General features: G+C 24.4%; 2 protein-coding genes across 2 annotated transcripts; one reads left to right on the top strand and one right to left on the bottom strand.

Annotated features, from left to right (window-relative positions):
• Positions 1-5,048: 5,048 nt before the first annotated feature.
• Positions 5,049-9,959, top strand: LOC113550612. The gene is made up of 7 exons (XM_026952561.1): positions 5,049-5,228; positions 6,540-6,627; positions 8,006-8,070; positions 8,207-8,242; positions 9,388-9,499; positions 9,589-9,656; positions 9,767-9,959. The coding sequence occupies exons 1-7, from the start codon at positions 5,160-5,162 to the stop codon at positions 9,827-9,829; spliced, it is 501 nt and encodes a 166-aa protein (XP_026808362.1). The 5' UTR covers positions 5,049-5,159; the 3' UTR covers positions 9,830-9,959.
• A 4-nt stretch (positions 9,960-9,963) lies between these two features.
• Positions 9,964-16,820, bottom strand: LOC113550597. Its single transcript, XM_026952536.1, has 9 exons — positions 16,402-16,820; positions 14,146-14,239; positions 12,979-13,044; positions 12,843-12,902; positions 12,725-12,769; positions 12,552-12,615; positions 12,359-12,458; positions 12,049-12,162; positions 9,964-11,780 (listed from the first exon to the last, which is right to left on the bottom strand). The coding sequence occupies exons 2-9, from the start codon at positions 14,216-14,218 to the stop codon at positions 11,607-11,609; spliced, it is 696 nt and encodes a 231-aa protein (XP_026808337.1). The 5' UTR covers positions 14,219-14,239; positions 16,402-16,820; the 3' UTR covers positions 9,964-11,606.
• Positions 16,821-17,696: the final 876 nt, after the last annotated feature.

The following is a 17,696-nucleotide window of genomic DNA, read 5'->3' as shown; positions in this document are numbered from 1 at the left end:
CGGTGTATTTAATATTTATCATTTTTTTACGCTATGAAAAAAATAAAGATATTTAATACACTTAAAGCCGACCATTGCAAATTCACGATTAATGTATAAGTTATGATAAATTATAATATAATTATATAAATATTATAAATGGAATTAAATGATATTTATGAATTATACGGTTTATATATGGCATTGTATAGTATAGAATGTTGTTTCAATTAGCATTCATTAATTCTTATAGATTCTATGAGATCCTGTCTATCCCATGGGTTTAGATATTCTTACTTCTATTAATTTTCTAATAGAAAACTCACTACATGGATTGCCTAAACATAATATTGACAATTTGTCGGTCAATAAATTTATCGGTGATAGAGAGTGCAATAACCTGTCCTGTACAACACGTATACAAGATACAACGTGTTACACGTTAGGACTCAATAGAACTAGGAATAATAGTAATGTCAACTATACAGAGACGAAACAAACGGAACAAAAAACTAAAGATCAACCATTCAAATCGATATCATGCTCGTGTTGATACACTCATTTTACCCTTTATAAAAGTGTCTGACTAATATAAGCAATTATTACAAATGTTCGTCCAAGACTTAACGATGTCGTAAGAATTTGACCCCATTATACCTAACAATAATTCGAGATCTAAAAAATGTGATTTTCTACTATGTGCTCCTTGCTCATAAACTACATGAGCCTACGTGGTACTTACTAAATAAATTGTTTTACATTATTGTTATTACGATTTATTTCTAATTTTGCGTACACCAAATACGGTTACGTTGATATATAGCAGGTCATATCACTCATATATAATATCAAATTTGTTGTCCATATAGTCACTTGCTGACCATCAATTTTTTACGTTTATTTTTAGTTATTATTGTTATTATTATTGTAAACTGTACAGAGATTATTATGTTCTATTATCGTTGTCACGATGTATTTTTAAATAATTATTTATTTATATCTTATTTATTGCATTATATTTTAAATTTTAAATTTATTATTTTCAACTCATCATACTATGCAATCTTTATGTTTAATTTGTACCATTAATAATATTGTGTATAATTTCATATTATTCAGTTGTGTACACAAGGATAGGGTTCTAAAGTATTTACATCCCTTCTCTGAAAACTTTTTCTGCTATAAAAAAAACATAATTGGCCATAAATTCACAGATTAATTGCTAACCATTTTTAATAGATATAAAATAAATTATAAAATCATAATCAAATCGAGAATCTTCTTTTCATTCTATTTTTTTTCAATTCACTTTGCCCGGGCATTATCGTAACCCTACATTATAACCCTATCATTACCCTAACCTCACCATGCCCGGTGAATGTATGAAAAATTGTAATATTAAAAAATTCATTCTTATATTAGTCAAAATATTCTGAAATCGTGCACATTTCCCGGGCTTTATATCACAATATCCGGATTTCCTAATTTGCTTGTAATAACATATATGTAATGTACCTATATTTAAATATAATATACAATAGGTATACATTAAAACTATTTTTCAAGGTGAACCTAATCATCCATGTTATAAAAAAATAACATATTGTATAAAATACTATAATCTTATCAATTATCGCGTATCTACGTGACGACAATGCTAATATTCAATTTGAATACACGACTAATGCGTGTTTTCAAAAGTCATTGTCTTGCTGATGGCTCCGCGCGAGTATTATTAATATAGATACTACACAGAAATTAAAAAAAATTACAGTCCACATTGTTTTAAATATTGTTCATTATTATTTAAACCATTATCATACTACACGCTTTTTTACACAAATTATTGGATTAATATTTTTATTTTTATTTTTAGTTGACAAGGGCTATACGATTTATTATTTGCAATTATTGTCATTTTATTAGTATATAGATACATACATACATATATACACACATTCAACTTACAATAATATTATGAATATGCTATAATATATGTAAATTATGCTTATGCTATTTAAGTTTACTATTATAATACAATTTACATCGAAAAATATACCCTCTACTTTATTATAATTAAGTAAGAAGTAAGCCATTTTATTGAATCTAATAAAATACCTATTGTATTTGTATATTACTAATTTGAAACTATTTAGTTATTCCTAAAAAAAATTTTAAACTATGTTGTATGATAAAGTTATATTTATTGTTATACTCATAAACAATATATCACTGACATATAATTTAGAAACAATTAAATGGAAAACAATCTCCATCCACTCCCAAACCCTTTAATTATGACAATGTAATAACCAAATAGAAATTTATTCCAGAGTCGTAACTATATAGGGTGAGGCGAGCGAAGCGCTTGTCTTAGGCGCCAGATGTTGGGAGACGCAAAAAATATTAAATAATTAACTTAAGAAAAAATATTATTAACTAGGTATATAAGATTTTTCACCAATCGGTAGATAAAATGTTGAGAATTACATACTTGTGGATAAAATTGTATTTCTTGTTTTGGTCGAAACCTAATTAGTAATATTCAGATATTTTCGATTTTCATTAACAAATATTAAAAACTTCGAGTGAGTCACCCTAACCATCCAGGTGGTGTATTACTAGAATTTTGCCTTAGGATAAAAAATGGCTCGGTATAATTGGTTTATTCACAAGAAGTGAGAAAAAATGCAAACTAAGTACAGTAGGACAGCGGCTATCACGATTATTCTATACTAAACGATCAAATATGTAAGATTACACTAATTATTAACGTCCTTGAATTTTATTCGGAGTTCTTCTAGAGGTCATTAATGTATATAATTATTATTATTTAATTTATAAAAATTGTATTTTATAACATTAATTTTTAACTATTTTTATTTATCCATGCGCAAGTAAAAAGTTCTAAGACAAAAAACAAAATACCTGCAATCCCGACGGGATTCCTCATTTTTCTAAGCAACTTTGATTAAACAAGTTTTTTATATCTTCAAAATTAGCTTTTTTAGGGTAATCTAAAATTTTACTAAATTTAAAAAAAAATGTGTATTCGAATATCACATTTATAAAAATTACAATATAAATAATTATATTAATATTTATAAATACTCAATAACTTTATTTTAATACTTAACAATATAAGTTCACGAAGCAAAGTTTCAATAAAACACTATAGGACCAAATCAATTATTTTACACATCATATCTTCGTATTCTTAATTCCTAAGACAATTGAAATAACTAAAACGAAACTAAAGTTTAAAAATAGATAACACAATTTCAAGATAAGTTATATCTTATATCCTGTTTTCTTCCACTCTTTTATTTCGTACCAGACAAGAAATACTCAATTAATTCAAAGTAAACATATTGATATTGTAAATAAATATTTTTTTTTTTTTGAAAGAAAAAAAATATAAAATATAAAACATAGTCATCAACTTTCTACTAAAATTCTCTGAACTAATTAATTCTAACAGATTTATATAAATGATAATTCAAAAAAGAAAAGGATAGATAATATAGGTAAACGCTTTGTTGTACCGTACATGAGTCGAGTATAATATATGAACCTCTTCATTGAATACTTTGACTATATAGATCTATTAATTTATTTTACGCGTGTATTTAATATTTATATGTTTATTTAAATTGTATTGTTTATAATACTAATTACACATAACGTAATTTTTTTTACTTTTATTAATACTGTAAGTTGAATTCATTTTTGCATTTTTCATATTATTAATATTTAATTATTATGATTAACGATCACAATTTATAAATTTATTTAAACACAACAAAATAACTAAAATCATTATTCTTCGTTTAAATTAGTATCTAATTTTGTCTTAATTTTAATTTCAAATGTTTTTTTTTTTAAATTCCGATTCTTTATTTTTTAGATTTTTCAGTTTCATTTTAAATTAGTTATGAAGATTTATAAATAATTTTCTAGCTTACGCTATAAATATTTAACTATAAAATAATTTGAAAATGATCGTGATTTTGACAAATTTTGTCAACATTAGAACTTTAAACAATTTTAACATCTATAAAGGCTATAAATGCTCTAAAATAGTCAAAATATTTTTAAAATAATAATCTTATGTACAAGAAATGACAATATACTTATATATTATAATATACGATTTCAGCCAAAGTTTTGAAAACAGTTGTTGCGTATAAGATACTCACTTTAAATACGCTACCCCTATTTTGTTTTCGTCGTTTTTGCAATTATTAAAAAGAGTAGATACTTGGAAATTATTTGACCACTAAATAATACCTCTTAAATAGTTGATATTCTAACTCAACGTTATTTTCTTATGTAATTATAATAATTATATACAAAGTTTTTAGTATTTTTTTGATGATATAATAATTATAGTTATTATCGTATAACTTTTTTTCTTAATCAATTTAGTTTCAGCTTTTTTCATAATGGTTGAAGGTTTAAAAACTATGTGATGGTATGTGTCAGTATGAATTTATTATATTTTTTTTTTATATTTTTACAGTAAATTTTTTTTAGTCTCGAGGTCATGTAATAATTATAAAGTTATAATAATATTATAACTAATTATTTAATCAATACATAAAATTAGCATTTGTATAAGAGCCATACATAACAACAATGATAATAATAATAATATAGTCGTTATCTATCCTATCCTTATGGATATTAATGTTGAATTTCAGATATTGTATAATTATATATAACATTTTTTTCATTATTATTTCCATAAATTGAATCTGTTACTATTATGAACACAGAAAAATTATTTAATCCATTGGTGTTGAACGAATTTTGCACGTCCTCGGGATTGAAGTCGAGATTTTTATAACAGATAAATAGAAATAATATGATTTAAACACAATAATGTATTTTATCATTTTTATGTGATATTATACAGTTTTTTCCACAGTAACACATTATACCATCAAATTGTCGGATGTCAAAATTACAAGGTCTTAATAAATTAATAGGAAAACTGTGTAAAAATAAGCTTCGAAAAGGTATATAAGACCCAGTGCTTATAGTTTTTCCTACTAAACAGTGACAAACTGACAAGTATCAAGTTTAAATTACTTAAATACTTGTTCAATCAGCATTTATTATAACGCTACACAAATTTATTTGTTTGGTGTACCAGATTTTATACAACCGGACTCAACATGATAATCAAAAAGACATTGTTGGTATCAATGTTTGTACTTCTCGGTTGCATGTTTTCTATCAATAAGGCAAGTACCTATGTTCATTAAAATATATATAAATAAAATAATACAATAGTATAATATAACGAATAATTCGTCGTTTAAAAATAAGTTTATATCTAAATTTTAAGCAAGTAAAAATGTTGTTATTGGTATTATTTTTATGTTTTATACTTTTATAGTTCAACGCTTATTATTTTAATTAATAACATGCGTAAAACTTGCCACTAAAGTAGATAGGTATTACTAGCCTAATTTATTTGAATTTTTTTTGTAAAAGTAAGTACCATTAAGTTCTAATAGTTTTATAAATATCAATTCCATTTTAACAAAAAATTGCATTAGAAATACTGGTTACTTGCAATTTACAGGCGCGAATCTAAAGGGGCGAGTGTGGAAGTGTTTAATGTATAAATTAAACATTATACCCATCATACGTATTTCGGTAGACTCTTAATATTATTACAATAGTCTTATAGGATTTGAATTTTGAAATATATAAGTACAAGTAATGTTAAAAAATTCTAGATAACTACTTTTCTAGATAATCTGGAAAAATAAAAAAAAAATACGGAAAAACCAATACTTGACAAAATTAATTTTTTTATTAAATATTATAATTAAAAATGAACAAGTAACAAATAACAAATAGTTCATAAATATTAAATATTTGATAATTTCACCTAAGATTTGTATTATATTTATATTAGCATTTTCTAGAAATGGTATACCATATTTTCAAATGTTATTGTCCTTTTTTAGCTATTAATAAGCATTTAAACTTTTTTTTTCTATAAATATTTTTAAAAATGTTTTGCTTGGTTAAAAAAATAAAAAAATTAGTAGTAAGTTCATTTTTAGCTACAAAAATATATATATTTAGTTAATAATGTTTTATAAGTGTTTGAATTTTAAATATTAAACACTACACAATTCGTTAAAATGGCAAAATTTAATAATCTACGAATTATTTTATAGTAGTCAAAAATTCATTACATTTAAATTTTTTAACTTGAAAATGTAGTGTAAAATTCTTATATCACTACACCTACCTCTGAACAATGAAAATATTTATGCACATTTTTTAAAGACATTTCAAATTCAAAATATTAAACAACAACATTTTAGTTATTTTGTTTTTATTTAAAAAAAAAATTATTCGTGGTGTTTGAAGCTTTTTTTTTGACATGACGTATATTATTATTTACTATACACAATAAATTCAAAAAATGAATAATAATAATATTTTAATAAGCTATTAATATTGTTTGATAGGCAATAGCTATTATATTTTTGGATCTACACCTGCTTATTAATTTTTATTTCTGATTACTTCAGGCCTCTGATGATGCAGATGCAGGGGATAAGGAATTAATGTCAAAATTATTCACTGTGGTTTTTAAATGCTTTAAGGATGCCGATTGGGGTAAATAACACGTTTATAATAAATAATTAATTTATAATTTTATTATATTTACAATATTGTCGATTGGAAAATATATTAATTTGATGACTTGTAACCTTGTAACAAATACTAAATAAAGATATCAAATATCGATCAAATAATTTGATATCCTATCCATCATAAAAATAATATAAATTATATTCGAAAGATGCATATATAAACGTAATTATTATTATATATTATCATATAAATATTTATATTGTCCATTGTTAAATATTAAAAATATATTAAAGACAATTTGTTAATAATATAAGCTATTATGTATTGCAAAGGCATCATTTGGGGAGGGATTAAGGTGTGCGGTTTCACCCCTTACTTTTAAAATATTTCCAATTAGCCAACACATTGATGTAATAATGCACGGTTATTAATTCAGTTGAGCTAGAAGGCCACCCCACATATAGATCAAAAAATCGAAAACATTTTAGTTATGTGAGCTGTAGGTACCTACAGCCCTGTCTTATTGGAATCATATATGTCTCCCAAGTCAAGTTCTTCAGTTATTTCTTCCAATCTGTACGCAGATTTAGTAACATTGAAGTATAACGATCAGAAATTACAGTGATGATCATCTTTTCTTCCTCAAAAATATTAAACAAACTGTCAAACGTCAGTATGAGCGTATGACACAACACACCGTTACTTTAGAATAAAGCGGTCTATCAATTAACTATCATGGAGTATCCGAAAGTTATATTTTCAACCCAGCATTGACAATATTCTTTATTCACAACTCTGGAAAGAAGACAGTGGGCATCATCGGCTATCACTAAGTATTGATAAAAGTTGAACTCGGAAGGATTTGTTGAATATTTTTAATTATTTAGAATATTAGATAAATTAAAATTTATAAACATAAACTGAGAGCTTTTATCAAAATATTATTCTTGATTAAATTAGTTGTGTAAGTATTTGGCGGCGTGTAAGTAGGTACTGTGAAAACATTCCTATGGTGTCGTACTGTCATCGATTCTAAATAGAAAAAAAATGTATAGAATGTTAAATCTTTTTAGGTACCATAGCTATATTAATTAACTCGTGCAGTTTGATATGTATACCTATAGGCGCGTACACACGTGGAGTTTTGGGGGTTCATAAATTGTTTTTGTGTACGCGCCTGTACACCTATAACGATAATGTAAAATTGATTAAACATTTAATATTTATTTTTAATAGGTAATTATTGAAATATATATAAATAAATAATAATAAAACTATAATAATATATGAATATAGTAATATTTTAAACAGTTCATCAATAATAAAATAATTTATTCAATTATTATGATGACATTTTACTTTTCTATTATATTATAATACCTAATCCATATTATTTTAGGCACATGTGGTGAAATGGTGACAACTAAATATGACATAACTCAAGCTAAATATAAACAATGTACTGTACGTATTATAATTTACAATTAAATATCTATTCATATTTCGTATGTTTTTCCAACTTTATTGGTTTCTCATCATAAAATATATTAATACAGTAATATATATATTTAAGTATGTAATGTATTTATACTTTCTATAGTGTCACATGGCGTGTGCCGGGGAAGAACTTGGAATGGTAAGTTATAACTTTTAAAATCGTAACATACAGATTATCTTTTGAGTTAATATTGTAGGAAGGTTCAAGGTAATACGATTTTCGTCAATTTTTGTCTAAGTTTCTCACTATTTAAATGCTTTTGTTCAATCTTATATGTTATGGGATATTTCATATTAGGATATAATTAATATAATATGTAGGTAGTAGGCACAAAGAATTTTTGAAATGAGAAGATAAACTATATATAATAAAGCTACTTGTTCCGCACAAAAAATTAATCATTTTAACGAAATGTGTGAAAACATTCGTACCTACGATTATGTACTACATAATATCGGTAGGTAATAATTTCGTGATTTTTAGTTTAAGTCATAGTAAAATGTAAATTATTAATCGTTTTTGTAAAAATATTTACAAAATATGTTTAAGATTGGTACCTACTTATTAAAATAGGTAATAAATTATGCACAATGAAAGGCACGCCGGGCTCAGTGGAAAGTCCTAACCTGACCCCTCTCATGTTTTATTTTTAAATATTTTAAATTTATAGCTTAATAATCTCGATCTTAATAAACTATTAAACTACTTACTTATAATTAATAGACGTATAAATAAATTAAATTCTAAGACTAAACAATTTGACCCCTTATCAAAAAATCACTCACATTGGTAAAACTTACATTTTTTCGGGGAAAAAAGAGAACTTGACATATGAATACCTGAATTTTTGTATACACATTGAAAATATAGTAAATTCAGACATTTATATACTCGGTATAATTGGTACAAATTCAAGTTATAAAATCCTCCTTTTCTGTATTTTTTAAGAGCTAAAATTGTGTATAAATAAAATATATGTATACTTAAATAGTTAAATGCACTAATACATATAGTTCGTACTTCGTAGAACTATTGGAAATATATAATTGGAGTGGAAAATAATCTGATTACATTTTCAAAGGAACTTAGGTCTATATTTTAAACTTTAAGAAGGATAAGTTCACAATCTACTTAAGATTTCTACCTTTGAAATAAATAACTGCCAAAAAATTAGCATTTTATAACAAATGAATAATCGATAACCTAAATATCCCTAAACCTAATTATAAATAGGTACCTAAATAGGTTATAAATAATAATTAAATTGTTCTTTTCACCAATAGATAAATAGTAATGGACAACCCGAACCTGCTAAATTCCTAGAATATGTGAACCGTATCAATAATCCTGGCATTAAGAGTCAATTACAACATATTTACGACAAATGTCAAAATGGTAAGTTTTCATACATTATTACTAAATATTGTTAGTTATTATAATTTAGAATATTACCTTATAATTAATCAATATTTTTATTTATGAAGTCAAAGGTGCGGATAAATGCGATCTCGCAGAGCAATTTGCTATGTGTGCTTTTAAGGAATCACCCGCAGTAAGTAATATCAGTAATAAAAAGTATACCTACCTCTGATAGTCCGATTTCTGATGGTATAATAATTATATTTTAAATATCAATTTATATTATTACGTTTTTTTACTTAGCTGAAGGAACGCGTGATTACATTGATTGAAATGCTAATGAAGATGAAACCGAAATCGAAATAAATCTCTGCAATTACTCAAACTATATAGTTGTCCATTTTTATATCCGTTTTACTTAATAATATTACATAGGAACTATTAATACATTCAGGATCAATAATTATATTTACATATTATGTGATTAAATAAAAATGCAATTTTAATAAATTATGTATGTATTTTCCTATTTATGACAATACTTATTAATAGTATAATATGAAGTGATAACATTGGTAATTACTAATTAGTACCTAAACAAGATAAGATGCGTATTTTTTCGACCAGATTCAAGAGGTTGATATTGGATCGATTGAAGAAATTATAGTCACTAGTCAATTTATACAAATTAAAAATATCATACACTAGTACCTAAATAACTCCTCCTATAAATTACACGTAACACGCAATAATTCGAACTTCTATTGTCAATAAAAATAAATCATGCATAAATATTTTTGAAATTTTCCAATTTTCTGACTTGGAAAACCACATTTTTTTAAACATAAATCACAAATTAAAGAAAATCTAAGTATTAAATGTCAAATGTCTAAATAGGTCAAATTAGATTCATCACTCAGTATAAATTCTAAGTATAGGTATTTTAATTAAAATTAAATTTCATAAAATACAGTTTTAGTCACAACTTACAATGTTATTTATTTTATAAATAATAATAAATATGTTTTTTTTTTACAAATTACAAATAAAATTAGTGGAGGTATAGAAGTTACCTAACTATAGATTCACTATTTTAGTAAGTTATCAGTTAGGTATAACTTTAATATAAAAGTGTAATACCTACTTGTGGATTATAAATTATTATATTAAATATATTTTACTAAAAAATAAGTACTTAAAGGTTAAAAAATAAATAAAAAACTTATTGAACAATATAAATATATTATAAGTAAACATTGGTATTTAGTAGCAATAGTGTTTACCTATTTCTACAATCTATAAAATGATAATAATCACAAGTAACTAGGAACACGGAAAAGAATAAAATTAATAATATAGTCAGAATGACAGCCTATAACTAAAGTATAGATAAACTATAAAATAGGTAAGTCAAAAGTAAAAAATGTCCAAGACTTTTCATAAATAGGAAAAACAATTTAATACAAAGTTCCTCATAATTGGTTCTAGGAAGTGGTGCAACTAGAAAAAACCCTTGACCCTCCTCCCCCCGGTTATACCACTGGTTTTAGGTATTTTAGAAATTTACAAAGCATAATTAAAAATTAAATTTTAAATAAAAATAATAATATAAATTGCCAAAATGTCTAGCATTTTATATTTGTTTGTAATAAATACTAATCAGTCATTCCCATTACTATGCTAGTAATACTATATTATTAAATGAACATTTCAAAGCATTTCAGTTGAAAATGTTGAATTTTTGAAAAATAATGACAAAAAAATATCAAAATTCACTATTTTTTTCTTCTGAATAATAGACTATAATTAAGAAAAACAGTTAAAAACATGTTTTTTTTTCATAAAAACGTTATTATGAAATTTATTATTATAAGCATATTTTAAGGGTATCAATAGGTATAATAACTAATATTTAAAATGAATTATTCCCCAATGTTCAGTCTTCTTCACTAAATTAGTTAAATATGCTTTCTGAGTAGGTATGTCTAATGAAAATCAATATATTTTTCTACTTACAACCAAAAGGAATATCATTTTATAAAAATAAATATATACCAATTAATTACATATTGTTTACTAAGATGATAAAAAAAAAGTACTTAAATCATACAATTTATAATAATTATAATACATTATTATTTTGTTAGGTTCGACAATGTAAATCTTTTTCAAATCGGTCATCAAAAAATGTACTATTTAAAAGTGACAAAGTACTTAATTGATTTTCATCACATATTTTAGCAAAGCATTTGAATTTATTCTTTAAAACCATTAGTGCTACTTCTGGTGCTAACACTGTGTATACATATTTAACGCTCTAAACAAATAAATAAAAATTATATCAATACTCATTATTTAATACACAAATATATTTAACCATTTTAACCTGTTATTAATCCTTTGACTCTGCTATCATGTTAACACTTTCTTCTTGTTTATAGTATATAGAATAAAAATTTCCAATCAAAAAAAGTATAAAGAATAAAATTAATTTGATACAGTAGCAGTACAGCCAAGTATAGCAATATTTTAATGGAGCAGTCAAAGGATTAATAATATTATAAACTGCAAATAAATGTACTCACTGCAAATTCATGAGGTGGGATATTTAGTACTTCCCTTATTTGTGAATATATCCAAACTTTTTGAACAGGATTAAATATGGTTCTTAGCAATAGTTTAGCTACATATAAATGATACTAAAAATAATAAAATTAATGGAGTCAAATTAAAATTTATACTGTCATAAAAAAAAAATTTAAACTTTTATGAAAAAAATTATTAGTGATCTACCAGAACTCTAATTGAAATGGGCGAACATTTAATATTAAGTTTAATTTAGTAGAGCTCTATATTTTAATTGGATCTATTTTGAATAAAAACTACATAATTTACCCGATCTGGACGGCGTTTTGCTATTCGTATTAATTCAAATTTATTTTGTTTTATAATCCTTTGAAATGTTGGTAGTTTTAATTCACGTATTACCTTATAGCTATATATAAATAATAATACATACATATTAGTATTATTATTATTGATTTTTAATGAATCTAAAATTATAAAAGTTAAATAATAAAATTCTTACACATGATCAAGAGATAATTCTGAATTTTGTGTTTTTTTGGTTTGTTTTAATTCTTTTGTTTGTTCTAAAATAATAAAATAAAATAAAATTGATTCATAAGTATTTTGACTTTTAAAAATATACCTCACTTAATTACGTTTATTATCTATTGTGAATTGTATGTATTTATTTACCTTTTGTTATTGTTTCTTTATTCTCCTTTGGCATTATACTGTAACCTTTAAATTATTAAAAAAATATTTTATTAAATAGTTTAAATAAAATATTTGTTTTTTTACAATTTATTCTTACTTAAATAATCAGGTTTTCCACTATCATCATCAATTTCACAGTCAACAATTGGTCCAACGCCTAGTAAAGGAAAAGATAAATATTATAGAATAGAAAAAAAAAATTTATATTATTATTAAATAATTATTTAATTTACCATATGGCAAAAATGGTCTTCTTTCAGGTGATAATCTAGATTTTTTTGTTGATTTGATAACATATGCTGCAAAATAAAATATTAATTAAAATTGTTATCTGTAGAAAAAACTAATAATTCAATTATTTATGATACTTTCTATATATTTTGTTATATAAATTAATATAATTATATTTTACTATTATTCACTTTTAAGTTATTTGTACAAGAATAACAAGAGGAATTGGATATTTGAATTTATTCATTTTAGTGACTTTTTTATTGATTGAAGATCATAGGCGTGCACACGGGGGCAACAGAGACAGCATATGCTACCCCTGGACTTTCTTTGGGGCTACCAGGGCCGGCAAATATTAAATAATGAGCCTTAGTAAAATTATATTTTCACAAATGATTTTTTTTTTTTTTGGTAAAGTAAATATAAATATTTTATAATTATAGAATTTACCAGTATAAAACTAATAGAACTGTCTACAAGCCCTGATTAACGCATGCAAATGGAGCACTTGCACTTGGCTCCCAATTTCTAAGTTGTAAGAAATTTTTTTTTTTAATTAATTCCACAAAAATGTATTTCCATATTTCTAAAGAATCATCAATAAAATATTAATTTTATTTTAGTATGATATAATTTAAATATATAGTACATTGGCGCAACTAGGGAGTACACAGGGACTTATGTATCTCTGACTTTAAAATGTGTACCCCCAAAATTAAAAACATTTCTCTATTACAATTTAACTATTTTGAAGTAAATACTTTAATTAATTAAAATATTTTGTAATATACTAAATACTGAAAAAAAAAGGTACACATAATGTTCCCAGCTATCTGTAAGTTGTTCACTTAAAATATTAGTTCAGTTACGCCTATGATATTGTATACTATATATAGTATAGGAGCGGCCACAAAAAGGCTCACAATACAGCATCTTGAGTCAGTGTCATGCAGTTTTTGATAGCAAGCTTAAATAATTCTAATATTACAACAATTATTAACTAAATTATTTTATAAATATCTCTCAACAATGTGGCTAGCTTCATAAATTTGTGACTCCCAAAATTAAGGTCAGTGGCCACACTTGGTATATTATTACAATGCTCAGTAAAACGATTATCAATAATTTATTTAAAAAATCCATAAATTTAAAATTTTCAAAATAATTACCTGAATATCTGACTTCATGTTCACCAATTTCTGGTTCTGCATCAAAATTGGATTTATAAACTTTTTTTATCATACTTATCTTAGCACATAGAACCTAATTGAAACAAAGCACAAAAACAAAATATAATAAAATAAACAATAAGTTTATATAGTTTATTATCCTGTTTGTTTTTTATTTTCTTAAGATGTATCAATAAATTTTATATGATACATTATACTTAAGCAACCCATTCCAATGTAAATATTAAATTAAAGATTTAATAAAAACTTCAGGTAATTTTATTATGCTTTTTGACAAGCTAGAGAAGTAGGGCATAACAATTATTCTAATACAATTTATACTAATATTGTATTCAAAATCGAAGTAATAATAAAAATGTATAACAAAAAAATATAAATAACTGTATAATAGGTAATAATAAAAAGAAGGATCCCAGTAAAGTTGTTTGACAAATCCTGAATAAAATACCAAACTTTTTCAAATATCATAAGATATTTGTATGTCTGATGTATTAGGAAGTTATGTTAAATAATAAATCAATTAATAAGGTTGAATTCTCTTAATTTCTGTCTTACATTTTTATAGAACTAAAATATTTATTGGTATAATAAACATGTGTGTTTTGAAAAAGATACTCAATTTTTTACTTATATAATATTATATTTAACTATTAAATTAGGAATTAAATTACTATAGGTATATGAACTTTAATTATGAAGTATTGTTAAAATTTCTAAAACAAATAAAATTCAATAATTTCAAATTATTGTTCTTTGAAAAATTAAAGATTCCTTTCCCTAGCCACACTTAGTATTGAAAATAAATTATACATCAAATAATAATATTTCGATAACAAAACAGAGACAAAATAATCACTGAATATCAATAATGCAATTAATTAAATTAAAAATTGAATGCTTAATTTCCTAGTTCCTTCTATAATCAGATTATTAGAGATTGATATTGTAGTTATCTAAATGTATTATGTACCAAAGTTACCAATGCAATTTATCAATGTACTTATGTGTAGATTAAAAATACAGAGAAACTTTCATAAAATGGATCTCATTTATTCATACAAGTTAGAATAGTCAATATATCTAATGATTATTTATTTTTAACTATATTTAGTATATAGATTATTTAGGTATATACTATATAGTATCAATATTTATTTTTATGGCTTTCAAAAATAGTTAACAGTCCTAAAATAATTAAAATTAGATTACAATACAAAAGTATTGTTCAACTAAACCATCGTAATTTTTTATTTGCAAACCTACAGCAATATGTTGTTTCTCATTGCCTTGTTCCGTAATAATATTCATAATTTTATATACCTACATCATTTTTAATACTTTTATTTAATATTTATAATTATAAAATATTTATTTTTTTGTAATTTTTAATACTAATACATTTCTTCAATATTTATATAGTTTTGATATTTTAAACCATATTTTAAGAAAAATTAATACATAATATATGTACATATTATATTGATTTTTGTATTTCAATAAAATCTGTCCCCTATTAATATTCAATAAACCAAGGTATTATACATTATAAATTTATAATTTGTCAAAAATTTAATAGGTAAGATTGAACCAAGTTACACTTTTAATAATAGGTACTTCAACTTCGTGCTAATATTTTTTTATAAAAATACGAAATTGATTTTTTTTATCTTTAGACCAAATTGTACCAAATACAAATCTGTAAATAATTATATTTTCATTTTCAACTAATTTAAAAACAATAAAATAGCAATTTATCACCACTTTAATATTATCAATAAACAAATTATTGTGCATACTCTGTTCTTAGAATTATATTCATCGCAGTAAAAAAAGCTATTAAGATTATTAAATTTAAAAAAATATGTATATAATAGACGGTAAATCATCTATAATAAGCACATATTACATTAGAAAGAAAATATAAGGTAATTAAATTTGTATAAAATAGCAATTGTAAATACTTAAGTAGGTATTTGTATAAATAGGAACATATTTTAAAATTAATGTTTAAACATAATCATGTTATATTACTCTACACGTCTTCCCATTGAACAAGTAAATTTGAATACAATAAAATGTCATTATTCAAGTTTAAATAGTAAAATTTTACCAAATACAAAATAGGATGATTAGGAGATTAAAACCATATTTATTTTTCATTATTTCAAATAAAGTTTATAAAGTATAACATACAACTATAATAGTGAACTATACACTATTCAATATTTTACTTACCAGCTTAATCTTTAACCAATGAGATGACCTATCATTTGTAGAGGGTAGTGGAAGTAGAGCACACCAGTACGTTTATCACAATATCGGTAAAAAAAAAGAACTTATATGTCGTCGAATGTGTACTTAAGTAAATTACGAGAATCCATCAAAACCCCAATTCGTCTAACAAAACCGAGCTTAATTAAAAAACCATTAACTCAAATTGATGAGAACTCCGTGTCTTTGTATAAACTCGGAACGCGCATGAATGTGAAAAATCAATAATTCCATAACTCAAAAGAGTAAAGACATTATTATTTATGCAGAATATTATTTTACTGTTTAATGTTGTGTAGTGTGTTTACTGTTTACTTTAAGCTTTAAGTTATTAAGCTATATAGGTATACATATATCTTAGTCCGCGGTATACACCCATTTCCTTATCACTTTCCAAGTTAGAATGGCGGATCGTGCTACTGATAACAGCATTTAAAAATACTATAATTTTTTATCTTTATTGTTTTCGCTGTTATTTTAATAATTGGTTCTGGTTGAGCTGGTTGATAGGCGGATAGCGGATAAGGATAACTACCTACGTACTTACCTATAGTCGTAGTCGATACACAGTATAGAATATAGAACAATACAATTGTTATAATCTACCTGCAGGTAACAGGTGATGAAGGTATGGCGAACAGTATATTGTTCTATGGTATGAGTGTATGACACGACTGCTTTATAGTTTATGCCTCAATAGTCAATAGCTCTATGCGATCTACACACACAGTACGCATTTACGGGCGTTTTATCCGTATATTATTGTATATTATTATGATGTAGGATATCGCTTGGATAGTAAAATGGCATTATACATCGCGACTCACACGACTCGAATACTCGATATTCATTAAATACTATCCATTTTCCATATCGGAATTTGGGAGCATTCACGACATTGTCGAAATTACGTTATCGGCGGTGCTGCACGGTAATCGTACGACGCGATAACATTATTACCATCGAATTTTGTGTGGCCGTTATCGTTCCAAGAAAAAGGCCCGACTTGAAGACTTCATAAATTACAATAATATAATATAGAGAGCTCTAATATAATACGTAGACATTGGCATACATATTGCATGTTAAGATTGCTGGTGTTTTAAGTAAAATAACTGAATAATAAACAGTTCAGTGACGTAGACGGAAGGGGACGATTGATACATTCCATATTTTGAAAGTCAAATTTGTTGTTTTAAAAAAAAGGAAAACCAAGTAAATATCTGTCCGGATTTTATACAATATTTAACTATCTATGT

Source organism: Rhopalosiphum maidis, chromosome 1, assembly GCF_003676215.2.
Source record: "Rhopalosiphum maidis isolate BTI-1 chromosome 1, ASM367621v3, whole genome shotgun sequence".
Lineage (NCBI taxonomy): Eukaryota > Metazoa > Arthropoda > Insecta > Hemiptera > Aphididae > Rhopalosiphum > Rhopalosiphum maidis.
This window is presented reverse-complemented; position numbering and strand designations above follow the sequence as displayed.